Source organism: Hemicordylus capensis, chromosome 4, assembly GCF_027244095.1.
Source record: "Hemicordylus capensis ecotype Gifberg chromosome 4, rHemCap1.1.pri, whole genome shotgun sequence".
Taxonomy (NCBI): domain Eukaryota; kingdom Metazoa; phylum Chordata; class Lepidosauria; order Squamata; family Cordylidae; genus Hemicordylus; species Hemicordylus capensis.
In genome coordinates, this window is record NC_069660.1 from 67,002,292 (window position 1) to 67,028,784 (window position 26,493).

Sequence of the window (26,493 nt, forward strand, 5' to 3'; positions counted from 1 at the left end):
GCCAGAACCGAACATGCCCGGTCTGGTTTGAATCAAGTTCAGATTTGAATCAAACTGAGTAAAATGGTTTTGTGCACATTACTAATGACTATAAAAGGCAGTGAGTGCTCCCCAAAACATTTTCTGCTCCCCCGTCCATTTGACTGGAACTTTACAGTAAAGTATCAAATAATACAGTAAAGTATCAAATAAACCATAGTATATTATGGTCCTGTAAAGGAAAAGTGTGCCATCGAGTCGGTGTCGACTCTTGGCGACAAAAGAGACCTGTGCTGGTTGTCTTTGATAGAATACAGGAGGGGTTTACCATTGCCATCTCCCATGCAGTATGAGATGATGCCTTTCAGCATCTTCCTATATCGCTGCTGCCCGATATAGGTGTTTCCCATAGTCTGGGAAACATATCAGCGCCGTAGGGTTGCAATGAAGACCTTGGAAAGGATATTTAGATGCCGTGACATGTCTACACCTACAAAGATTAGAATCCTTCAGACAATGCTTTTCCTCCTGACATTCTATGGATGCAAAAGCTAGACTGTGAAGAAGCAAGACAGAAAAAGCATTGACACTTTTGAACTTTGGTGCTGGAGAAGACTTTTGAGGATACCATGGACAGCCAGGAAAACAAGCAAATGGATCATAGAACAAATCAATCCAGAATTTTCACTCAAGGCACAAATGACCAGGCTCAAACTATCATACTTCGGACACATTATGCGTAAACCCAGCTCCCTTGAGAAGTCCATAATGCTGGGGAAAGTTGAAGGAAAGAGAAGAAGAGGACGATCAGCAGCAAGGTGGATGGACTCGATTACGACAGCAATGAATGCACCACTGAGAGATCTTAAAGGCCAAGTTGCAGACAGATCATCCTGGAGAGACTCTATCTATATGGTCGCTAAGAGTCGACACCGACTTGATGGCACTTAATCAGTCAGTCAAGTCCACTGAAATGAATGGGAATTTATTCAGCGGCTGAGTTATTAGGATTTTACAATCAGGATCCCCGCGCGTCACCTGCTGGGGTGCCCCTAGTCTGTGCACAGCCGCAAAGAAGCGCCACGTGGTTCTGCGATGCGAGTAGGACGTAGGGCCAGACGGCGAGCCCTCGGACGAGCTGTCCAATCGAGCAGCCAGGATGGAACCAAGCCTTCGAGTAGGCGGGGTCGTCGCTGGGTTGGCACTTTCCTCCAGGTCATGTGAACAGAAAGAGAGAGACCGACGTGGTGCCAGCAGGGAATGGAGCGCGCTGCTAGCAGCTGGGCGATGGTAAGGGGCAACTGGCTTGGAGGTGCAAGATCGGAGCCTGAGCTAAAGCCTTTAAGAGGGGGAGCGGGGCATTCGGGTGCGTGTGCATGGAGTGAGTTCTGTCTTAACATAACACGGAAGATCGGAGTGGATTTTTATGCCCGTCGAAGCGGCAAGTGTGTTCGGGAAAGGGCAACTAAATGGGGAGGGGGGAGAGTGATTGACAGCGCCCTGAACTGGCACCCAGGAGGCATTAAAAACGCAATGCTGCCCCATCCTTTCAGCTTCCTCTCTCTTGTCCTAGTCCTAAGAAGTGTGTGGTCATCATTCCCTGCCCCACTCTTTGCGGACCGAGTTGGAAAACGGAAACGGTTCACCTGAGTAGTAGCCGATGTGCGTGACCTCCTCGCTGGCGGAACATTTGCACGCGCTGCCGAATCCCTCCTCCTGAGAAATCGTAAAACCCTTGGAGGTCGATGGGCTTGCTTTCCAAAATCCAGCCAAAATAAATATTTAGAAGCGGGGAAATGCGGGGACGGGAGGCAAACCCAGCGAGCATAGTTAACTGCAGGCTTTATGTGTAGTGGAGGTTGACCTTCGGAGCACGAAGGCGGGGGGGAGGAGGGAGCTGGATTCTGACGTGGAAACCACGAAGGGCTTTTAAACGGCTCTCCGTACCACGAAAGAGTTAATGAAGAAATGCAGCCTCTCTATCCCTTCGTCATGCCGATAAGTGAAATCGGGTTTTAAAGGCAGGAATCCAGCCAAGCACGCTAAACGTCTAGGACAGAGGTTTTGCAATCGCGTGCAGCAATTGCGAGTAACTCGAGCCACTTGTCCCTCAACAAACAGTGAGCACCATGTGATACGGCGCTGCGCAGCCCTGTCGGAAACGCGGAGATTAGCGGACTGACGGCAGCTCGGTCCCTGCGGCTGGATTGGAGGGCGGGATTCCAGGTTGCCACGAAAGATGAGAGAGGAGGAGGAAGGGATCTCTTGTAGCCCCAGGAGGGTCACACGCTCGGCGAGTCCGAGGAGCGTGTGCGCCGTAAGCGCGCTTTCCGTTTCCATGTTGCCCTCTTTGACCGGGCAAGCTCATTCTTTCCATCTGAGCTGCTTCTAGACTAGGAAGACCCGAAGATCATGCGAATCGTTTCAAGGCACGCGACCTTTGCGAGTCGTATTGCATGCCCTTTAACGTCTGAGGGATGAAAATAGGTAGTAGGCCTGTGTCACTCACTCTCCCTCTGAAACTGGCAAGCCGTATCCCCTAATCGGAAAGCAGCCGCCTCAGCACTGGTAGGGGTGGCCCGGCCCCTCAAATAAGCATGCAGAGGCTTTGCTCTTCCCCACCCTAAGTAAGCCTCATGCACACAGCACATACTCTCCAACTCACTCCAAACTAATTTTATGCACACAACCACCAGTCATCCTCTCTCTCTCATTCTCACTCTCTGTGTGCTTCTTTCTTCACTTTCTTATGCTCCTAATCACATTCTATGGACATACACAAACCTCCAGCCAGAATTCACATGCACACATACTTCCACCCTTATGCAGAATACATGGTCCTCTTCTGTACCAGCAACTTTCTCTTTCCTTATCCCATCTTGTTTCTTGGATCCCACCCTACTTGGTCCTTTCTTTTATCCCATGCACAGGGGCACACAAGATTTTTCAACCACACAGAGAGGTCATTCACACTATCAGAAACTGTGTTCTACACAATCCCGGTTTGGGAGCTGTGTGTGCCCCCAATTTTGAGTGTGTAGAAGCAAGGTAGGAGGAAAACATGGGTAGAAGTGATTGTGTGGAAGCAAGGCTTTTCCTCCGACCTTGCTTCCACACAATCACTTCTACTCAGGTTTTCCTCCTACCTTGCCTCCACACAGTTCTTGACTTCAGAGTCTCCTTGTTAGGAACATAAGGAATACCTTTATACTGAGTCAGACTGTTGGTCCATCTAGCACAGTATTGTCTACCCAGTCTGGCAGCAGCTTCTCCAAGGTTTTAGAGAGGAGTCTTTCCCAGCCCTTCTTGGAGATGCCAGGGATTGAACCTAGACCTTGTGCATGCAGAACAGATAGTCTACCACTGAACTCCAGTAATCCCACCACACTCTGGCGCACACTGCTGTGGCCTCATAAGGCAGCCCCAATGCAGCTGAGCATGAGCAGTTGTGCAATCTGCACTACCCCAGTTTGAGAACTTTTTTTGTTCAAAAGGGGTATATTAACAATAATAATGGCCAACATGATGTACAGCTTGTGTGACTGCTTGTTCTCAACCACGCCGAGGTTGCCTTACAAGACCCCAACAGCCCCAGAGGTGGTGGCCGGTGAGGGCGGTTGCGGCAAGAGGTTCCTTTTAACAGTCTTAACTGGCGATATTGCCGGCACCTGAACACTGTGGGGAGCAGCAGTGCCCCCCGCCAGCATTCCATGTGGCAGTGGGGCCGCCGTACAGAATGCCAGGTGGGGTGCCACTGCTCTCCACAATGTTCAGGCGCTGTGTAATAATGTACCATTATTATTAATGTACCACTTTTCAAAAAAGGGTTGAGCAGCGTGAATTAATCTCCACACTGCTCCTAGCAGCACTGGTAGAGGCCGAATGTTCTCACAACATTCCTGAAAATGAGGACAGGTCTTTTCCACCACTTTAATAGATGTGGGAATTGGAGCACTGAAAGACTGAGTGACACAATAAGAGATGTTGACTCAGGTTCTGCAAACGTGAACCCAATAACCTGGCCATTCCAATACGTTATGAAGTGATGATTAGCAAACATCAGAGCATTAGGGCACTCGGGGCAAAATAAATGAAGAGATACCGTTTTATTTCTGAATCCAAGTTTGTGTGTGAGTTAATTATCTGCTTTATTTTAGGTAGTGCTGATAGACCATGACTGAGATCCTGACTAATGTAGCATGGGAATGCCAGGTAGATGTGTCTGAGCTATGGAGAGCTTCACCTCTTTTGTGGTACCAGCGTGCACAGTGGGAGGGATTAATTTTGTTGATCTCTTCTGCTTCCAGAAGTGCCACGTCATTCAAAAATATATCTCTGAGTGCTGTGTGGCCCTCAGGGGCTTATTTTTGGGTGGCAGAGGACACTTCCAGAGATCCGCAAGATTCCTCCCCCCACCAGCTGTGCACCTGATGTTGCACAGCTAGGAAAGCTCTCTACAGCATGGATGTGTCTTCCTGGTGCATCCACGCTGCATTAGTTGGGAAGTCAGCCAGTGATTCCTATATTTTGGAGCAGTGGTTCTGGCAAAAAAAATGACATTCATGTGCTACTGTTCCCGTTTGTTTCAATATGGGACCTTCAGGGGCATGTTTCAGGCTGTTGTGCAATACAGCCAGGGCTACCTCTCTCACATGCAGAGCAGTCTGGTGGGTCGGAAACATTGGTGATGCATTGTGACGCATGTCAACCAGTATTTTCAAAACATGCAGTTTTAGGGGTCCAAAAAAGCATCCAGTGTGTAGAAAATGGATTGTTAACAATATCAAAAGTTCAAGTTACAGGACCAAACTAGACAATATGCCTATTGCATGATGGGGCCTGTGTGCATTATTTTTCTAATGTAAAGAGCACATGTAGGGCATGTGGGTGTCCCCAGCCTGGATCAAACTGCAGTGAGGGAATGGAGGCTTTTACCCTTTGCCCCCACCAGTGTCCCAATGTGGACAGTGCATGCCTTGCAAGGCTGCTGTTTGCCCCAGCAGAAAAGGTTCCATTGGTACCTGTAGTGGTCTTGGGTGAAGTTTACTGATGGAAGTGGTCAGGACTGCTTTTCTCATACCTGTATCTGCACCCAAATCACACTCTGGACCAAATTTCAGTTGACTTTTTATCCTTAAGTATGCAAAATATATATGCAGGTGCCTTGTCAGCTATGAAAGGTGTGTGTCGATGCTTCTTTCCACCCTATGCACTCCACCTTACCAGGCGGCTTTTAAAAGTGGACATGGTAAAAAATACACTTGTTCCAAACATGAGTTAAATTCAAAGAAGTGTTTTTTTGCAACAAAAAACAAGCATGAACTGAAAATTGTGAACTGTCATAAACCATTGTGAAACTATCCAGTTTCTAGCTCTACCATTTCCAGCTGAGGTTGTAGTTTTGTCTGAAACCATGAAAAACATAGAGTCCTCCAAAATTAATATACTATGGCCTTAACTTCAGCGCCCTGCCTTAACAATACTAGAGGGAAGAAAACTAGTATGATCCAATCTGATCATGACTGACTTAATCCAATCCTATTTCTTGCATTATATACACTTAGGGTGGGTGTTGATTTCATGTGGGAGCAAGAGACACAGTTCAGCTATTATGAATTATGTTGTGGAAGGCATTGAGCAATCTCAGGTCTTTGTCTTGTGTTTTGCTGGCAGGTCATGAAATACTTTAAATGTTGTTTTCTTAAAGGCTGGGTGTGTGTATTCAGGAATGTTCCCTTAGATCTCAGGTTCGGCTTTCAGCAATTTGGGAAGATGAAGCAGTAAAGGCTGATGTGGATAAAGCGGAAGGAGCTCCATCTATTCACATACTGGTCAGAGGCTGTGCACTCCAGTGGGCTAACTCTGGGCCTTATAGCTAGACTCCTTACAGCAGTCTTGATGTTAGTGTGATCTAATGTGATCTTTCAACTTACAGAGCTGAATTATTTTGAATAGTGCGTTTTACCTTTCAAGCTGCATTCAGAAATAATGTAATAACCCCCTCATTTCCCCCGCTTCTTATTGTTGACATAATTTTAAACTTTTTAATTGGGAGGAAATGGGAAAAGTAAATTAATTTTTAATTTGGGGGAAGTAGGAAAAGTATTGGGTAGAAGTTAAAACCTGGTCCAGTGTGACATCCCTGAGCTTCAGGAGTGTGTGTTCCCTTGTTTCTTCCCATATGAGTGGCTATGTCTAATTTAGGTTAGAATAAACCAAGATTGGTTGTGATGTAGGGAAGTGCATGAACTGTGGTTGGAGCACTTTTGGGAAACCAGGAAAGGGAATTTTAAGAAAAAGGAGAGCAGGTCCTTACCTGTTCTCCACTGCCCCATGCAGCTACCTGCTGGGGCAGTGTGCATCCCAATAACCCCCTGTGCGGTGCCAGCACAGCAGTCCTGGTGCCAGCAGGGCATCTGTGCATGTGGGTGTGCCATGGACATGATGGCACTGCACGGGGGATTATTGGGATTATTGGAGCAGGTCAGGACCTGCTCTCCTTTCCCTTATAGTTCCCTTTCCCAGTTTCCCCAAAGTGCTTGAATCGTTCGAAACGCATTTCGTGCACATTGCTGTTGTGATGTCTGAACCGACCAGTCTCAGTTTATTCTTTAACTACTTGAAATAAACACTGATTTGTAACTCACTTCAAACCTTTGTTACAGGTGGTGTTTTTCCACCTGTTGGAATAAACCAAGACATGTGGTTCAGATGTCATGACCAATTTTGGTTTATATTCTAACCTAAATCAGAAACACACTCATGCAAGCAGGGGAGGGGGAGGTAATTTCTCTTGAGTCTCAGGTACATCACCAGGGACCAAACTTTAATGTGATTTCTCATTATGTCTGAACCAGCCCATTCATTACTCTGTAGTTTTGTGTGCCTCAGTAAGTTCTGTTTGAGGCTAATCAAACTTTCATTTTATTAATCTGTCATATGCAAGCTTTACTTTATTCCCAAAATCTACATGCTTGTCTTCATGCAGGAGAGTGCAGCAAAAGGCAAGTCTTTTATTTTACTTAAATATATACCCCACGTTTCTTGTAAATGCAAACCAAGATGGCTTACAAAAACAAGATTAAAAACTGGAAAAAATAAAGAAATGGACACCAATTTTCTCTATTCTTTAATCCAGAGCTGTTCAACTTTGGCCCTCCTGCAGATGTTGGCCTACAACTCCCATAATCCCCAACTATTGGCCACGGTGGTTGGGGCTTATGGGAGCTGTAGTCCAAAAACAGCTGGAAGGCCAAAGCTGAGCAGTCCTCCTTTATTCTTTCAAGACCTTGGGTTACATCAGAGTTTAATTTTGTAATGTATTTAGTGTTCTGTATTGGTCAGAGCTGAAACAAATATTGGGGCCAACATTCTTAAGCAGATTCTAGTAGTTTGAATTTACTTGCAAAAATCTTAATGCATATTCTCCTAGTTTTAACGTTGACAACAAATGATTTTTTTTAAAGTATCTGTCAAAATCAAATTTCAGAAGTGAAATATTTAATACTTACATTTTGCTGAATTTCAAATGCCTTCAACATTTCATTTTGGCACTTGTATTGGTAAATTGGATTGTTGCAGCAGACACGGGAACTGGGTTCTTATACAACGCATAATCAACATGTGGAATTCTCTTCCACAAGGTGTGGTGTTGGCTACTAGTTTGGATGGCTTTAAGAGGGGTTTGGATAACTTCATGGAGGAGAGGTCTATCAATGGCTACTAGTCTGAGGGCTACAGGCCACCTCCAGCCTCAAAGGCAGGATGCCTCTGAGTACCAGTTGCAGGGGAGTAACAACAGGAGAGGGGGCATGCCCTCAGATCCTGCCTGTAGGTTTCCAGTGGCATCTGGTGGGCCACTCTGTGAAACACGATGCTGGATTAGATGGGTCTTGGGCCTGATACAGCAGGGCTGCTTTTACATCCCACCAGGCCATATAACTGATGAGGACCAGCCCAAGATTCCTGTGGACTGTGCAGTGTGCACAGCCTGCTGTATGTGGCAAGGCCCTTGCCAGAAATAGTACCTGTCTTTCCTCTGGGATGTTTCTTGCTCTCCAGCCTGATTACTGAACTGGGAGCACAGACAGCAATTGTTTTGATATACCTTAAGAAACCATCTCTGTCCATAGAATCAGTTGCCCCAATCCAAGGATGACCCAAAGTATTGTAGCACCTAAAGTAGGCTGCCGTGCCCCATGAGTTCCTTTTCAAAACCAACCTTTGCAAGCTTTGAAAGTGGTGTCGGAAGGCAGGGCAGAGGGAAGTTGCCAGCAGCCTCCTCTTCTCCCCTGGTGCTTCTTGCAAGCTTGCAACAAGTGTGAGGGGAGGTGCTCCTTGCAAAGCTCACAAGGGTCAGATTGCTCTGGAAGAACTGCTCCAGTGGAGGCGGAGGGGAACATCTCACCATGCTGCTGGTGCCCCAACAACCTGCCACCTGAGGCAACCACCTCACTTTACCTCATGAAAGGGCTGTCCCTGCTCTACTTCAGCAGGAGAGATCTGGTGTGAAAGCAAGCTCCTGAATCGCAACAAATGCAGATGCACTTCTTGATGCACTTTTGTATCTGTACAACAATGCTCATTCAGTCCTCCCTGAACTGGCTGAGTGGGTCTTTTGATGCAGGTGGTGGTTTGTATCCTTATCAGGACTTATTTCACATAATTATTGCTGGATTGTGGCCTCTCTGTTTAACAAGTTAGGCTTCCTTTCTTTGAAAATGCGTTCATAATTCAATAGGCCCAGGCCCACCCTTTCCTGGATCTTCAAGCCAGTTGTACTCTAGAGAAGGCACTTGAGCTGGTCTCCCCTCCTCCTGAGTAGACCACCAGGTGGGAAACCCCAAGCAGCCAGGCTAGTACCTTTGAAGCTGGAGCTCTACTCCTGGAGACTTGGGAGCAATGCAGCAGGTTCTGTGGATTGGGCAACAGCCTTGCTGGGGGGATCAGGGTTCCAGTGTTCCTCTGGGGTGACCAGCTCTGGGTCTGAGGGATCAGGAGACTGTCACTGGGATCAGGGATCCAGTTGGAGGTGGGGGCCCCTTCCTCCCCCCAGGGGCTCTCCCTCCAGGTCAGAGTCCAGGTGAACCCCAACACAATTCTTTTCAGGTCCCTGAAATCTGCTGCTTATCAGTATTTGGATTCCAATGGGGAAATAGAACTCTAGGAAACTATTGCAGTGGATTCCAAAGAGAACTCTGAGGACAGAATTTATTTCTGGGCTACATTTGTCTCTCTAAGCCCTGCAGGTGTTCTGTATTCTTTTCTCTGTTCTTTTTTAAAACTGGGGAACCTCCTTATGGTTGTTTCTTGCAGGTGGATCTATAGCGTTGAATTCTTCATGGCATTCAGCTGAGCTGCTTAACAATTATACGTACAACCACTTTGGAAAGGAAGAGAACAACCAATGGTTTCAGTAAATCATAGCAAACTGGTGTCTGCTTCAGGTCCATTGATTACCTCAGCTTTCTTTCAGCTAGACAACACCTCAGATGCTCTTGAACCTGAGGTGCCACCATTAAATCTGCTGCAGGATGGCAGCAGGGAACAAGGGCCTAACCCAGCAGCTCTCTCCAGTCTTCTCTACCCATCAGAGATGGGTACCTCACTGTCTAAGGTAAAGAAGGAAGTGGAGAAACCTCAGACCACCATCTATGAAGCTTATCTCAAGTTACCTGATTTTTGCCCAGAACTCTCTAGGGATTTTATCCCTACACTAGAGGAGATTGAGGAGTTTCTGAATGAGAAGATGGCACTTCTCAAGGATGAGCTGAATGAGAAGCAGCCACGAGGAGGACAGCTTGAGATAAAATCGGAGATCAACTTGGGCAACTCTGAGGAAGCGTCTGTTCCTAGAATTCCTCAGGATGAAGGTCTTTCAAGCTCTGCTCATGCTGAAGTGGTGCAAGGTGGTACAAGCATACCAGGAACCATGGGGACTATCCCTGTTATTCTTCAGATCCAGCCCATCCAAGTGGCAGAAGGTAGCTCACCAACCCAGAGCCCCACTGGGGGTGTCAGGTTGGCCCAGCTGATCATCAAAATGCAAGGCCAGAACTTGACTGTACTTCCTCAGGTTGTTCAAAGCCCTGCAACAGGCACAGAACAGAAGTATGTCCGAATAGCCCCTTCACCTGTGACACTGAGGCCTGGAGTTTTTGGAAGTGCAAGGACCATGGAAGCTAAGGTCCCCAAAGCCTCTACATCCATCATCCGAGTCCACAAGTGCACATATCCTGGCTGCACCAAGATGTACACCAAGAGTTCTCACCTCAAGGCGCACTTCCGACGTCACACTGGAGAAAAGCCTTACACCTGTACTTGGCCTGACTGCGGCTGGAGGTGAGTGTGTGTGTGTGTGTGTGTGTGTGTGTGTGTGAAAACAGGAACTGCCTTCAAAGGAGGACTAACCAGCCATTGGATTATTATTTTCTAGTCTTGCTTTTAACATGTTGTGTTGCTCAATAAAGTTTCTAAATAGGATTAAGTCCCTTGAGGTATATGTATTTATGTGTATAACATAGACAATAAATGTGCATAAAGAAGTGAACACACACACACACACACACACACACACACACACACACACGTGCACCTAGGTCATTTTGGAGCTGGACCTAAAGGCTCCACCGCTGCTGCAAGATAAGCATCATCCCCCTACACACACACACACACACACACACACACACACACACACACCATGTCACACGCAGTATTTTATACACCACAATATGCTCAAGGAAAGCAACGTACTCAAGCCACTGATCTGCAGATACCACATTTTGCATTGACAATCCTGACAATCAATCCTGGCTGTGCACAGTGGGGGAGAGATTGGGCAGGCCATGGGTGGCCACAGCACTCAGACGCAAACCTTTTCTGTTGTGGCCCCGTGACTTTGGAGCATGGTGTGGAGGGTGTTCCGAAGTCACGGGGCCACAACAGAAAAGGCCTTGTATCTAGTCCCTGCCAACTAGATCTCTTGTTAGTGGCAGGCCATGAACAGGGTCTGGGATGCTGAATGGAGGGCCATGGCAGGTTTGTATGGACTAATGTGGTCGGACAGATACCCCAGTCCCACACCATGTTGGGCTTTAAAGATCAAGACCAGCACGTTGAATCTAACTCAGAAGCAAACTGGTATCTAATGAACCTGCTGCAGGATGGGTGTAATACTTGTGCCTATGAGCATCGTTGTGGCAGCATTCTGAATCAGCGAAAGCTACCAAACCCTCTTCCAGGGCCACCCCACATAAAGCTCATTGCAGTACTCCAATCTGGATGTCACCAAAGCATGAACGACTGAAGTCAGGTTTGACTTCTCCAAATAGGGTTGCAGCTGGTGTAACACCGCCACCTGTGCCTCCAGACAGTGTTGGGACCAGAAACACCCCCAAACCGTGAACTTTGTCTTTCAGGAGGAGTGTGACCCTTACCAAGACCAGATTTATCTTGAACCTGTTATCTTCTGCATATGATACATGTGCTCTTCCATTGATCTACGGTCCCTTCCAAAACTCCACTAATTATTTCCCACTGTATCCTAAACAAGTTTATTGCATTGTCCCAAGCTGCCTGCACTTTCACCATTGTGGAAAGTTTAATCATTATCATCATAACATGTCTGATTTTTCTGCACCGCTCATCAATTGTTGGTAAATATGAATTTCTCCAGTATTTGGCAATAGCATTTGTACGCCTGTCAATTTTAATGTTGTGCCTGAATCAAAATATGTATACACACAAGGCACCAACTATGAAGAGCTTCTGTATAAGCCCCATTGAAATGGATGGGAGCTGTTCAAGAGCATCCTTAAATTTTTGATTGTTATCATAGGAGACTATTCCAATTACTTTTCTTTAGTCCCTATGTGAATTACTGTTAATTGCTTTGATTTAATTAATGATGTTCGTTTTATCCCTCATCAGAGACTGGCTGATATGGCCACATGAGAACACGGACAGACAGACAGACAGAGACGTACGTTGTCATCTCTTCCCTTAGCATAGGCGTCCACAGGACTTTTTCAGGCAGGGGTAAAGGCAGCAATCCTAACCCTCCCTCCATTGCAGTGGTGTAACTAGATCAGTGGGGGGTGGGCCTGTGTTCAAATAATGATCACGGGGCCCTGGTGGCAGCAGTGGTCATGGTTGCCACCACAGAGCTGCCGCCGCCGCCACTCCCCAGTGGGGTCCGGCAGTGCCCACTCATCATCACCACCACCACCACCACCTCCTCCATCTCCTCTTCCTCCTCTGCCACCACATCCAGCTCTTATGGCTCCGGCGGCAGCGGAACTAAACAATGCGCCTGCTGTGCAAAATGCCAGCTGGGAAATGGTGCGTACACAGGCTCTTCACATGCTGGGTGCACTGTTTAGTTCAGGGATTCTCAGTGTTGGGTCCCCAGATGTTATTGGAGCTCAACTCCCATAATCCCCAGCCTCAGTGGCCTATGGCTGGGGATTATGGGAGTTGAAGTCCAATAACATCTGGGGACCCAACGCTGAGAATCCCTGGTTTAGTTCCTCTGCTGCCAGCTCCGCAAGGGCTGAAGGCAGTGGTGGCAGGGGAGGAGGCAGCGTCAGCCTGCAGCTTTGCCTCTGCTCCCTGGGATGATGCCCCATTGAATTCAAAGGGAACTGGCTGAATCCAGGGGGCGGGGAGTGCCCCCTTTTGCCTCCCCTGGATGCCCATGCCCCCAGCAGCGTTTCTGTGTCTTTTACAGCTGCCTGGTAGCTCACAATTGACAGGTGGCAATGTTCTCAGCAGCAATAGGAGAGGCTTCACATGCTGAATATTTGCTCGTCAGGCAACTGTGTAAATGCCCAGAGTCATGTTCCTACCGAGAAGAGGAGAAAAATTGGCAACATTTTTCCTCTTCCCACCCTAAGTTATTACTAAAATCCTGCAACAGTCTCCTTATAGCTGCTTTCCTGAGAGTTCCTCCCTTTAGTACTGGGGCTCCCAATCTTGGGAACATAGGAAGCTAAGTCAGTCCATTGGTCCATCTAGCTCAGTATTGTCTACCCAGACTGGCAGCAGCTTCTCCAAGGTTGCAGGCAGGAGTCTTTCTCAGCCTTATCTGGAGATGCCAGGGAGGGAAATTGGAACCTTCTGCATGTAATAATAATAATAATCATCATCATCCCCCAGTGAGGCACTACCTTGGCGTGGTTGTGGGGTTTGTGTGCTCTGAGGAAGCTGAGAGCTATGCCAGAGTCCAACCATACTGGACAGGTCTCACTAGAGGAGCCAGACAAAGAGTGCCTCTCCCATCAACAATATGGTGAGACGTAACTTTAATAAATCTATACCGGATCGGTCATTGCCTGGGTCAACAAGGACCGCGCCAGGTGCTGGAGTCCCTGGACATCTGGTGGCAAGTGGGCAACAGGACTCAGGATCTTCAGTTGAGCAACCAGGGCTGAAGACAGCAAAGTTACTGGAAGAAACGTTGCTTAACCGAAAAAAATGTACGAAAAATGCCAACAAGGAAATAATGATCTGCTATTACAAGTCTAGTCCAACTAGAAGAGGTTATTTAAAAAGAATGTACCAAATTTGGAAAGAGAAGCATCCAGACACAGAAATAACAGAACAAAGGCTAGCAGACCAGAGAAGATTCATAATAAGAAATAAAGTATTCACAGGAGTTGAGCTGGAAGAACTGCAAAGAGCAATACAGGCTCAAGATATGGAAGAAGAATTATCACCAATTGAAGAAGTTGCTCAGGCGCAGGTGGAGGAGGTGTTGGAAATAGAGGATGCCACTGTTGCTGAACTGTTTCAAAATCAAAACCAGGCAACCTCCCCTTTGCCTTCACCTCAAAAACCTGAATGCCGTTTAACAGAAAAGCAACAAGAACTAAAGCAAAAAATAATTGAGCACATGAACCAAACAACCACCAGGGTTCGACTTCCAGCTCTAAAAACAGTTGCCAAAAAACAACTTGCTCAGGCATTAAAAGATGTCAATGCTGCACTTGCAGAAATAACAACCAATAATTTGCAAGAAACAAACCAACTAATGTACAGTGCAGCAATAATAACAAGACAAGAGCTCGGATATAAGATCAGTGGACCTGTCAAAAAAGAAAGCAGTACATCACCTAAATGGAAGATTAGATTAGAAAATAAAATCTCCAGGCTTAGTTCAGATGCTAGTAAATTGAAAGATATGAAAGACAAGAAGCTGAAGAATGAAAACACCAAACAGTATCTGATCCAAAAATACCACCTAGATTCAAGGAAAATTAGAGAAGTCCTGGAAATAATAAAGCAGCAAATAACAGCAGTGTCAAAGAAGATTAGCAGATATGAAGCCAGAATTACACAACACAGGCAGAATCTCCAATTCCAGTCAAATCAGAGACGTTTCTACCAAAGCATAGAAGGAGAAACTGCAAGAAACCTAGAAACACCAAATAAAGAAGAAACAGTGCAATTCTGGGGGAAATTATGGGACAATCCAATAGATTATAATAAAAAAGCAGGCTGGATGAAAGAGGTCAAAAAATGTAACCAACAAATGCAAGATCTAATAATAACACCAGAATTAATAAGTGAAAGAGCAAAGAAAATTAAAAATTAGACTGCGCCAGGCGACGATGAACTGCATGGCTTTTGGCTTAAACACCTAACAAGCCTTCATAAACAACTATCAAAACAGTTCAATCACATTATGAAAGGCGGTGATATTGAACAATGGCTAACAACTGGGAAAACTCATCTCATCATGAAAGAACCAGCAATAGGTGCAGTTCCAAGTAATTATAGACCGATAACCTGCCTGCCAACCATGTTCAAATTATTAACTGGAATAATAGCAGATGAAGTGATGCAACACTTATTAACTAACAAACAGCTTCCAGTTGAACAGAAAGGAAATTGCCCGAACACCAGAGGCACAAAAGACCAGCTGCTGATTGACAAAATGATTTTAGAAAACTGCAAGAGAAGAAAAACAAATCTAAGCGTTGCATGGATTGACTACAAGAAAGCCTTTGATTCATTGCCTCACACATGGATACTAAAATGTTTAGAAACAACTGGTGTCAGCAAAAACATTCAGATATTTATTAAAAAAAGCAATGAGCATGTGGAGTACACAGTTAACAATCAATGACGAGGCACTTGGACAGGTTAGCATTAGAAGAGGCATTTTCCAAGGGCTATCCCCTCTGTTGTTTGTAATCGCCATGACCCCACTTTCACAAATACTAAACAAAACAGGCCTCGGATACCAAACATCTAAAACATCAAGTCAAATCAACCATCTGCTGTACATGGACGATCTGGAGTTGTATGGAAAGTCCCAGTCAGAAATCAAATCACTGCTAAACACTGTCCGTATATTCAGTAGCGATATAGCAATGGAGTTTGGACTAGACAAGTGTGCTGCATTAATAATGAACAGAGGAAAAATAACAAAAACAGAAGGAATAGAACTGCCCAATGGAAGCAACATCAAGAACCTGGAAGAGAAAGAACGTTACAAATACTTGGGCATTCTCCAGGCTGATAACATTGCACACACTGAAGTTAAAAGAAAAATTGGAAGTGAATACATCAGGAGAGTTAGAAAAATCCTCAAGTTCAAACTCAATGGCGGGAACACCATACAAGCCATAAACACCTGGGCTATACCTGTTATCAGGTACACTGCAGGAATAATAGACTGGACCCAGGCAGAGCTAGAGACGCTAGATCGTAAGACCAGGAAAATCATGACCATCAATCATGCTCTGCACCCCCGCAGTGATGTAGATAGGCTCTACGTCCCTCGCAGCTCAGGTGGAAGAGGAATGCTGCAAGTCCATCAAACAGTAGAGGAGGAGAAAAGAGGCCTTGAAGAATATATCAAGGACAGTGAAGAAGATGCACTTCAAATGGTCAATAACGAGAAACTATTCAACACCAATGAAAGAAAGCAGGCCTACAAGAAAGAACAAGTCAAGAACCGAGCAGAAAAATGGAAAAATAAGCCACTGCATGGTCAATATTTGCACAATATAAGTGGAAAATCAGACATCACCAAGACCTGGCAATGGCTTAAGAATGGCAAATTGAAGAAAGAAACAGAAGGTTTAATACTGGCTGCACAAGAACAGGCACTAAGAACAAATGCAATAAGAGCAAAAGTAGAAAAATCCACAACAAACAGCAAGTGCCGCCTTTGTAAAGAAGCAGATGAAACAGTGGACCACCTGATCAGCTGTTGTAAGAAGATCGCACAGACTGACTACAAACAAAGGCATGACAAGGTAGCAGGGATGATACACTGGAACATCTGCAAAAAATACAAGCTACCTGTAGCCAAACACTGGTGGGACCATAAAATTGAAAAAGTTGAAGAAAATGAAGATGTAAAAATATTATGGGACTTCCGACTACAAACAGACAAACATCTGCCACACAATACACCAGATATAACTGTAGTCGAGAAGAAAGAAAAACAAGTCAAAATAATCGACATAGCAATACCAGGGGATAGCAGAATAGAAGAAAAAGAAATAGAAAAAATCACCAAATACAAAGATCTACAAATTGAAATTGAAAGGCTGTGGCAAAAAAAGTCCAAAATAATCCCAGTGGTAATTGGCGCCCTGGGTGCAGTCCCAAAAAACCTTGAAGAACACCTCAACACCATAGGGGCCACAGAAATCACCATCAATCAGCCAATTACAAAAAGCAGCTTTACTGGGAACAGCCTATATTTTGCGAGGATATCTATAATAACCAACAGTATTGACGATAAAATTCAGCCATCCCAGGTCCTTGGGAAGGACTCGATGTCTGGATAAAACAAACCAGTCAATAACACCTGTCTGACTGTGTAAACAAGATAATAATAATAATTATTATTATTATTATTATTATTATTTCATTTTTATATCCCGCTCTTCCTCCAAGGAGCCCAGAGTGGTGTACTACATACCTAACAATAACCCTGTGAAGTAGGTTAGGCTGAGAGAAAGGTGACTGGCCCAAAGTCACCCAGCTAGTATCATGGCTGAATGGGGATTTGAACTCGGGTCTCCCCAGTCCTAGTCCAGCACTCTAACCACTACACTACGCTGGCTCATGCAGGTGCTCTTCCCAGAGTAGCCCCATCCACTAAGGGGAATATCTTACAGGGCTCACATGTAGTCCCCCATTCAAAGGTAAACCAGGGCAGAACCTGCTTCGCTGAGGGGACAATGCATGCTTGCTACCCACAAGACCAGCTCTCCTCTCATTTTGTTGGACTAGGACTCCCATCACCCCCAGCCACAATGGGTTTTGGCCATTGTGGCTGGGGATGATGGGTGTTGTAGTCCAACATCTGGGGACTTAAGGTTGGGGACCCTGCTTTAGTACATTGACCACAGTAATTACTGTGACTTGCGGTGCCACTGATATTCCAGGAGGAAGCTCAAGAGAGCCAGGGAGCAGGGAGTTGACTCATTGATGATTGGTTGGTTTTCTTATTTATTGAAAATGCTTTATCCCACTTTATTGCCAACTGTCCAAGGTAGCTTGCAAAATACACCATTTAAAACCATCTATAAAACCGCACAACTCCAAAACCAAAGCAAGCAAACTAACAAACAAACATCACATACAACCAAAATGCAGAGCAAATGCCATTTTTGACACAGTCAAAAATAAAACAGCATTCAGGAGAATTACATAGTTCCCAAAGGCATTCCACAGAGCCATGGTTCCCTTTATGTGGAGCTTTCCAAGGTGTAAGATACATCTATGGGGTGAAGAAGTTGCAAAGCCTTGAGAGACCTACTTGTGTGAGTGTGTGCGTGTGTGCATGCTGCATATGCATTTCTTTCTAAAGCAGATGGTTTTATTTAAAATTTAAAAGCCTCCAGCTGTCATGGCATCAGTAGAGACTTTCCTAATGTGGAGAGACTGTAGCTGATGAATGCGTAATTGCCTAACTTTGCAGGAAGCTTTGTAACAATATCTCAGCAGTGCTGTTCTTCTAGGTGACTGCTCATAATAACACAAGCACAGTGATCTATCCATCTTTTTTTTTTCAAAGTAGCATGCAGTCTCTAGACTAAGGATGCTAAATAGGAAGGAAAGGCAGAGTAAATTTGGGTGGGGGGGATCAACCCCCCCCCCACCAAACCAACACCACTGCATGAGTGCTGCTCTCTGGAGTCTCCAACAGCACAGGCTCTCATGCAGCCTCTAACCTCTGCCTGCCCAGACAAGGAGGTGATCTCCGGTGGCAAATGAACAAAGAGGACTGAACTGTTCCTTCTGTTCTGAAGCCACCAAGGTGGGCAGTGGGGTGGGTGATGCTAGCAAAGGAGGACAAGGAAGTTGGGTTCCAAGCTGGCCCAGTCCTCACAAAGAGTTGCTTCAGGGGCCAAGGGAGGATGGCTTGGCCCCCTTACTGCCTCTAAAGAGTCTGCAGGGGAGAGTTTTGAGTCCGACGCCCTCCCCTGCAACAATCCTCCTGAGTTGCGGGGGGGGGGAGGGTGTAGGGAAGCAAAAGAATGAGGAATGCTTCCCCCTTCTTTCTGCTGTCATTCCTTACAGGTTCCCTGCTGGTTTGATACTGTTATAATGTCAAAACATCCCTACAAAGCACGTGAAGGAAAGAAGACTCGCTAGGCTAATGAACAGAGTGGTCTTATATTAAGCACTGATTAATTTCTGGATGGGCATTCATTAAAATACAGCAGAAGGAGTGTGTGTGTGTGTGTGTGTGTGTGTGTGTGTGTGTGTGTGTGTGTGTGTGTGTGAGAACAACTTACCTGTAAGAGGGAGGGGGAGTGATAGCCATTCAAAATCTTGGAAGTTGGAAATGGTGATTATTTAACAGAAGCAGCACAAACCTCTTGGTTCTCTCCCTTGACACGTGCTACTTTGAAAATCTCTTTCTCTCTAATTTTGTGCTTCCTCCTTAGCCTATGGACTGAAAAGTGCAGGCTATGAGAGAGAGAGAGAGAGAGAAGAAAAGTCCATGCTCTATAATGTTTTGTGTGATCTTGGCCGATCTGCTTCCTTCCAGCTTCTTTGGCCATTGCGACCTGAGACGTTGGAATGAATTCCTGCTTACTGCAGAAAGTTAGTCAACAGTTTTGCTTGGAGCTCTGTTAAATGTATTAGGAATGCTTTTGCTCTGCAGTGCTCTTTCAAAGCAGACTCCTCCGCTACATTAGATATGCTCTCTTGGGCAGGGTGAGGGGAGGTGGTGTGAGCACAAGAAGCTTCTGACTCCACAGGCATTCTTTATGAACATTATGGATAAGCTCTTCTAATGGCTCTACCATATGTCTGAACCACCAAGAATGAACTGGTTTAGTTTTAAATCGTATTCTCTTCATGCAGTAGGCATGTTTATTGAAGCCACTCCTACCTGCTCATGGAGTCTACCACTTCCAATATAGGGCTGGCTACAGCTCCATCATATCCAGTTTGGCCCTTAGGCTCTGGGATATTTGTATTATTATATGTATATTTACAATATTTCTCTCCTGCTCTTCCTGCAAGGAGCCCAGGGTAGTGTACGTGGTTATATTTATCCTCACAACAACCCTGTGAGATAGGTTAGGCTGAGAGATAGGTGATTGGCCCAGAGTCATCCAGTGAGTTGCATGGCTGAATGGGGATTTGAACTCAGGTCTCCTTGGTCCAGCACTCTAACCACTACACCACACTGGCACACCCTTTCTATTCATCCATCCATCTAGCCCAGGGTTCTGTGCTCCATCAGCTCTCCACGATCCCAAGCAAAAGTTTTTCCCTGCCCTGTCACCAGCTGAGGAACCCTGGGAGCTCTGAGGTAGGAGCAAGCAATATGGAGTTTTTGTTTGTGGAAGCTGAGGGAACACAAAAGCCTGCAGATAACACTGAGGGAGATTGTATTGCTTCGCTGCTGGTTGCATATTTGCTCCCAAACCCTCTACAGTCACCGGGCTATACTATGGGCTGCTTCTTGTGAGTTGGATTAAGAAAATGATCACTTCTACTCGGTTATACTGACATGTTTGAAACATGCATCTGTTTTCAGCTTCTGTACACATGTTGAGGAATTGTGGCCAATTGTCATTGTCAGCTGCGTGTGGGCATGTGGTGGACAGCTCATTGAAAGCGTCAGCTCAGTGTGTGGCAGCTGCAAAAAAGTCCAATTCCATGCTCAGAATCCTTAGGAAAGGGATTTAAAATAAAACTGCTAATATCATAATGCCTTATACCAGGCCTGCTCAACTTAGCCTCCCTTCCCCTGCTGTTTTTAGACTACAACTCCCATAATCCCCATCCACAGTGGCCAATATCCAGAGGTTATGGAAGTTTTAGGCCAACATCTGCAGGAGGGCCAAAGCTGAGCCTTATACAAATCAATGGTGGGGCTGGCCACATTTGGAGTATTGTTTACAGTTCTGGTCACCATATCTCAAAAAGGACATTGTAGAACTGGAAACGAAGAGGGTAACCAAGATGATCAGAGGCCTAGAGCACCTTTCTTATGAGGCAAGGCTATGACACCTGTAGCTTTTTAGCTTAGCAAAAAGACAACTAAGGGCAGACATGATAGAAGTCTATAAAATTATGCATGGTGTGGAGAGAGAAGTTTTTATCCTTCTCTGATAACACTAGAACTGGGACCATCCCATGAAACCGATTGCCAGGCAATTTAGGACCGACCAAAGGAAGCACCTTTTCACACAACGCATAATTAACCTGTGGAATTATCTGCTATAAGATGTGGTGACGGCCACCAGCCTGGATGGCCTTAAGAGGGGCTTAGACAAATTCATGGAGGACAGGTCTATTAGTGGCTACTAATCTGAAGGCTATAGGCCACTTCCAGCCTCAGAGACAAGATGCCTCTAAATACCATTTGGAGGAGAGTAGCAGTAGGCAAGAGGATATGCACATACCTCTTGCCTGTGGGCATCCCAGAGGCATCTGGTGGGCCACTGTGTGAAACAGGATGCTGGGCTACATAGGCCTTGGGCCTGATCCAGCTGGGCTGTTCTTATGTTTTTATATATTTATTTAGTACATTTATATACTGCCATACACACACACACACACACACACGTACGTTCAAATAGACACATATGGCCACATCAGACATCACAGTGAGCTATACTTCATTAACATCCAGTGTACCTTCTTAATATAGAGCACATGACCCTTCACCGTGTGCTATTTCACATGGTCTGAAATTGCAATGGTTCCGGTTAGCCCATAGTTTTTGATAAGACTGACTGAAGAGACAAAATTATTCCTGTATATCTTTCCACTTGCGGATGCCAATTTAGTTCCACAAAGGCCCCTTTTCAATTAAAAAGGGAAATATCTGGTTGGGGGCTGTTTCTGCTATGTCTATGAAGAGATTGGCAATGAGATCATGTCTGGTCTGTTTCTGAACTATTATGTAATATTGGACAATTTTGTGCTTCCTTCTGTTTCTGTTTTCCTCACTCTGAAAAAGAGAGATAGTATTTCACAAACGCATGATGACTGTGTGAATATTTGTCAAGGTCTCTGAGTTCTTTTGGTGGAAGGCATTACAGGAATGCATTGTTAGGGCTTTTTGTCATGGCCAAAACTTGCTAGGGATGGGGTTGTTGTTCAGTGGCAGAGCGTCTGCTTTAGATGCAGAAGGTCCCAGGTTCAATCCCTGGTATCTCCAGGTAGGGGTGGGAAAGACTCTGAAACCTTCGAAAGCCACATTACAGGGACTCATGTCTATAGCTGTTTCCTAAGCCCTGTTCACACATTATGTACAACACATGCACATTGTGTGTGTGCGCGCGCAGATCTGTACACATGCCTGTTCAATGCCTATACAGTACTATACTTCTTATCCGTATCCTGCATTTGTGGGAGCCTGTACCTAGGTGCATGTCGGTGGCATAGCCACCATTGAAGGGAGGCTGCAAATGCCCAAGGGTGTGGGTCTCTGGGGGCCACTAGCAGTGTTCCCTTTAACAGGGATTCCCAGATGTTGTTGACTACAATCCCCAGAATCCCCAGCTGCAATGGCTTTTGCTTGGGGATTATGGGAGTTGTAGTCAACAACATCTGGAAATCCCTGTTAGAGAGAACACTGGCCACTAGACGCACCTTGCTGCTCCTTCATGTGCTCAGGCCTAACACCGGCTGCCACATCAATCGCTCTCTGAGCCACCAAGCTGGGGTGGAGCTGCCCTGATCCCATCGGGAACAGGCAACCCCTTTAAGGCAGCCCTGGCAGGGGGCAGAGTGACTCTATGATTTCAACAGGCAGTGTGGCCAGCGTGGGGTTGGGGCCAAGTGCCAACAGATAGGCGCTGCCTGGCAAAAGCAGGCCGGCTGCAGTAAGCAGTTGGGCAGGCCACAAAGGTCTGTGTGTATGTGTGTGTGTGGGGGGGGCAAGATAGATGGGGCATCCTCAGATCTTGCCCTAGGGCCACCTCCAACCTTGCTACACCCCAGTTCATGTTTAAACTGCATGCATCTGCCTTCAGACAAAAATGTATATGTGCCTGAATGTACAGATACCTGTATGTGCAAATAGTGTAATGTCTAAATAGGGCTCTAGTCTCTTGCTTACATTGTGGCTTCAAAATGAGAGTAAGAAGCATGAATTTGGAAGGGAGAAATACTGGACTCTTGAAATTCAAACTAGGGCGCACACTGCTATGTCATTCCAGAATCCATTGTGGTTTGGTTATGACAACATTGGGTAAAAGCGATCTTCTTGGTTCGTACAAATGTGCAGTAAACCTCCCTTTTCCTGTCTGACAGGTTTTCCCGTTCAGATGAGCTCTCTCGCCACAAGCGCTCCCATTCGGGACTCAAGCCTTACCAGTGCCAAGTGTGTGAGAAGAAATTTGCCCGCAGTGACCACTTATCCAAACATATGAAGATCCACAAAGGGTCATTCAGTTCGGGAAGCCGGACAGCTCAGGGCTGTGGTAATAGTTAACCCTCCCTTTGGTCCCTTGCCAAGAGAAGAATTCACTTCAAGCCCAATGACAAGTGGAAATATAAAAGATGATTTTCCTTTGGAACAGGAGGAAATGAGGAACTGACTTGGGTAAAGTCAATGGAAAGCTCAAAGCCTTCCTCTGCCTGAATATGCCTTACAACTAGGGCTTGCCTCCAGATTGAAATCTTGGGGGGTATTTGGGAGCTCATGTACCATTTGCAATATGTGACAATTAGGGACATCAGGGAGGGTGGGGGAGATTTTTAGTTTTATATTTGGTTTTTGGAATACTGGCCATTAACTGTATATGGGCTTGCCATGATATATACCTGGAATCTCTGTTCCCTCTAACAGGGATTTCCAGATGTTGACTACAATTCCCAGCATCCCCAGCTGCAATGGCCTTTGGCTGGGGATTATGGGAGTTGTAGTCAACAACATCTGGGAATCACTGTTAGAGGGAACACTGCCTGGAATGCATATTCAAATGGGAGTTGCATTTTACAACATTTATTTCTGAGTCAGCATCCTAATTCATCACATGTTAACTGAAATGTATATGACAAAATTAACTTGAGCTGAAATACCGCCAAGTGGAATGTACACGGAAATGCACAAAAGCAAGTCTTGGAGGCTGGGTTCAGACACGTGAAACCATAGTTTGTGCTAACTATGGTCAAGAACTCGAATCATGGTTGGACCTTCTAGACACAGAGGTCATGCACACAACCTTGCTGGGGAGGGTAGGCAAGCTGCAGGGAAGGCAGGAGCAGCCTTCTCTCTAGTTTTTTTCATCTGTGTGCGGAATGAGTTTTGTTCTGGGTGGCAGGATCAAAGCAGTGTGTGTGCATGTGCATCCAGAGTGGGGCCTTCCTGATTCAACCTGAGTGGGATCTAAAATTACTGAGCGGTCATCCAAAAACTTGTGAGTGTGTGCACGTGCGCATGCCTTAGAGGGAACACTGGGCAGGCACTCACCTGCCTTCCCCAGTAGATGAATGGCCACTGTCCTCCCCTCTGCCACGTGTCCACACGAGCAGTAGTGTGGCAAAGGGAAATGCTGGGAGCGGGAGGACTTCCCCTCCTGCATCCCAGAGTGCCCCGGGGCAGAAGCATGGTGGCTGCTCTCATTTGAGCAGCTGTTGCGCTCGGCGTATCAGCTCCTTTCCTCTGGCTTGCTGCTGGAAATGGTGCTGGGCCGAAGAGAAGCCATTTAGCCCAGTGGTGATCATCCAGAGGATCACAGGCCAAGATTAAGCGAACCACAGGTTAACTTAACCTTGGCTAAATGCTGGGTTCAGAAGTGGGGTTTGGTGCGAGGCCAGCGCTGGGAGCGATCTGGTGCTTCATACGCACAACCTAACCCAGGCAGGGCTGCCCTAACCTAGGCTAGGCTGCACGTGTGAATCCCTTTATACAATAGACCAACTGTGGCTTGGTGCTACTTGCCTGCTTTTGTTTCCCATCTGCTCAGCTTCCTCCTTTCTCCGTGGAACAGCAGCATCTGGAAGTGGAGCAGTGGCCCTAATGGTCATTTATCAATGATCTCTGAACTCAGATTTGTGAACTGAAACCAGTTAGCACAAATTCTGGTTTCCAAATTGATCTCAAATCATGGTCTTGATTTGAACAGATCCGGATTTGTTGATCCCAAACAAATCGTGGTTTGTGGGCAGGCTTGGGTTCAAACATAATGCAAAATCATATTTTTCTAAACAACCAATGGTTTTGTGTTATGTCTGAACTCAGCCAGAATCTGAAACTCAGATTCCAAAACCAGGAAAGCATATTTTTGTAAGAATATAGGTCCCTATTTTAAAACTAATAAATATGAGCTTCCCCCCACCAATCCATTTTTTGCTACCAAAAAAATGGTTTTTATAATATTCAGTGAACCCTTTCTCATGATCAATGAAACAGGGCTTGAAAGAGTGCGGGGAGGAAGGCTACTAACACTTACCTCCCCTGCAAACAATCCCTCAGTCTGTGCTCAGATGGACACCAGCATTCCCTGGCAGAGTGGAGGGTTCGGGGCTGGGACACATTGTCCCGGCCCCTGGAAATCCCATAATGCACCACACGAGTGTGTGGTGCATTAATTAGGCTGCTGCTGTGTCGGAGCTGCACAGTACCACGGGGCACCAACACAATCATTTAGCCCAGGTTAAGGACATAATCATGCCCTTAACCCTGACTAAACAATAGGCCTCTTTGGTGGGTTTGCCACCATGCCACTGCCAGGAGCTGCGTGGCTACCAGCAGTTTTTATACTCAGCCAAGACTGGGCTGGGCTTCCTTAGCCCAGTCTTGGCTGATTGTAAAAACAGCCTCAGTGTCACTTGCTTTGAGTTTAGGGTTGTATTTGGGGGAAATAACTGAATTTTTGGTTCCTACGGATTTTAATTTTGACTCCTATAGCCACAATTCAAATGCTTATTCTGTGGTGTGAGAGCTCTAGGTGACCGTTGCTGTCAGAATGGGACCCACCATGAAACTCATGCCTGTGCATAGAGGGAGTGTTGCATGGTGGGAAATGTAATCATTTTGTAGACTTCTATAAGGCAAGTGAGGATGTCTTCAGCTTGTTCCAGTCTATAAAGGTTGCTCATAGAGGCCTTAGGATTCTGCAGACTGGCTACGTGGCCCACAGGCATACCAGTTGAGTCAATTTCTGCTCCAACAGCTTCTTTATGGATTATAAACAATAAAAAGATGATATTTCTAATGAGTTTTTAAAGTATGGAGTGGGTCTTTGGGACACTTTTTAGAAAAGGGTTGTTGGCTTTTGGTAAACCTCTGTGTTCTTGGGTTAAATATTACAATTCCTCTTTCTAAAAGAAAATCCATTATTGTTTACTGGAATGTTCTTATCTATCAAAATAGATACAATAGATCTGTGCTATTGTAGCTTTCATGCAATGTAGGCTGGCTGGCTTTTATTTCCTTTTCATATGTGTTGCCCTTGTATCCAGGGTATCTAAGGCAGGTCAGACAGAATTTGTGATTGACATAAGATCACCGATTGAGCTACACAGCGATTTGGGTGCGGGGAGCAGCGGGGGTGGGTGGGTGGACAAAACCCTTAGTCCAGCTCTCAGTTTCAGCCATCACACTACACAATCTCAACACACTTCAGGCTGGGCCAGTTCAGATACTTTGTCCACTGGCCCCAGTACATGATATGGATATGTGTGTGCTGCGAATATGTGTGGCCTTCCTAATCTTGGTGGGGGCGGCGGGGTGGCAGATAGTCCAAGCTATCCTTCTACACGCTGCAGTTTAGTGTAAGCATCCATCAGCCAGTGTTGCTGCGCACGTGACATCTAGCCTAATGGAAGCAGTGCAGCACAACTGCAGGTGTGCAGTCTTTAGTTGCACAAGTGCCCTCTTCTGCAACACCCCCAGGGCTGCCTGTGATGTGTGCAGCAGTGCTGGTGGATGGGCAATGTCAACATTGCATTGCCCACCATGTCAACCACTAACCTTAACCTGGGCAAAAGGGAAGATGTCTTTCCACTGCTACACTGGACTCCAACAGAATGCTCTCTCCTATGAGGCAAGAAGCGATGGAAGCATGC

At 45.9% G+C, this 26,493-nt stretch overlaps 1 protein-coding gene and 1 non-coding gene across 2 annotated transcripts; both read left to right on the top strand.

Annotated features, from left to right (window-relative positions):
* The first annotated feature begins 1,119 nt into the window (after nucleotides 1–1,119).
* LOC128325422 (Krueppel-like factor 15) lies at nucleotides 1,120–25,643 on the top strand. Its single transcript, XM_053251149.1, has 3 exons — nucleotides 1,120–1,269; nucleotides 9,295–10,320; nucleotides 22,732–25,643. The coding sequence occupies exons 2-3, from the start codon at nucleotides 9,386–9,388 to the stop codon at nucleotides 22,910–22,912; spliced, it is 1,116 nt and encodes a 371-aa protein (XP_053107124.1). The 5' UTR covers nucleotides 1,120–1,269; nucleotides 9,295–9,385; the 3' UTR covers nucleotides 22,913–25,643.
* On the top strand, nucleotides 21,563–21,634 carry TRNAL-UAG (transfer RNA leucine (anticodon UAG)). Its single transcript has one exon. It is a non-coding gene; the product is annotated as a tRNA-Leu (tRNA).
* Nucleotides 25,644–26,493: the final 850 nt, after the last annotated feature.

Bases quoted from the DNA above. Each gene is read 5' to 3' on its own strand.
- LOC128325422 (XM_053251149.1), top strand. From the start codon at position 9,386: ATGGTTTCAGTAAATCATAGCAAACTGGTGTCTGCTTCAGGTCCATTG. The intron at 10,321-22,731 runs GTGAGTGTGTGT...CCTGTCTGACAG, and splicing joins TGGCCTGACTGCGGCTGGAG to GTTTTCCCGTTCAGATGAGC.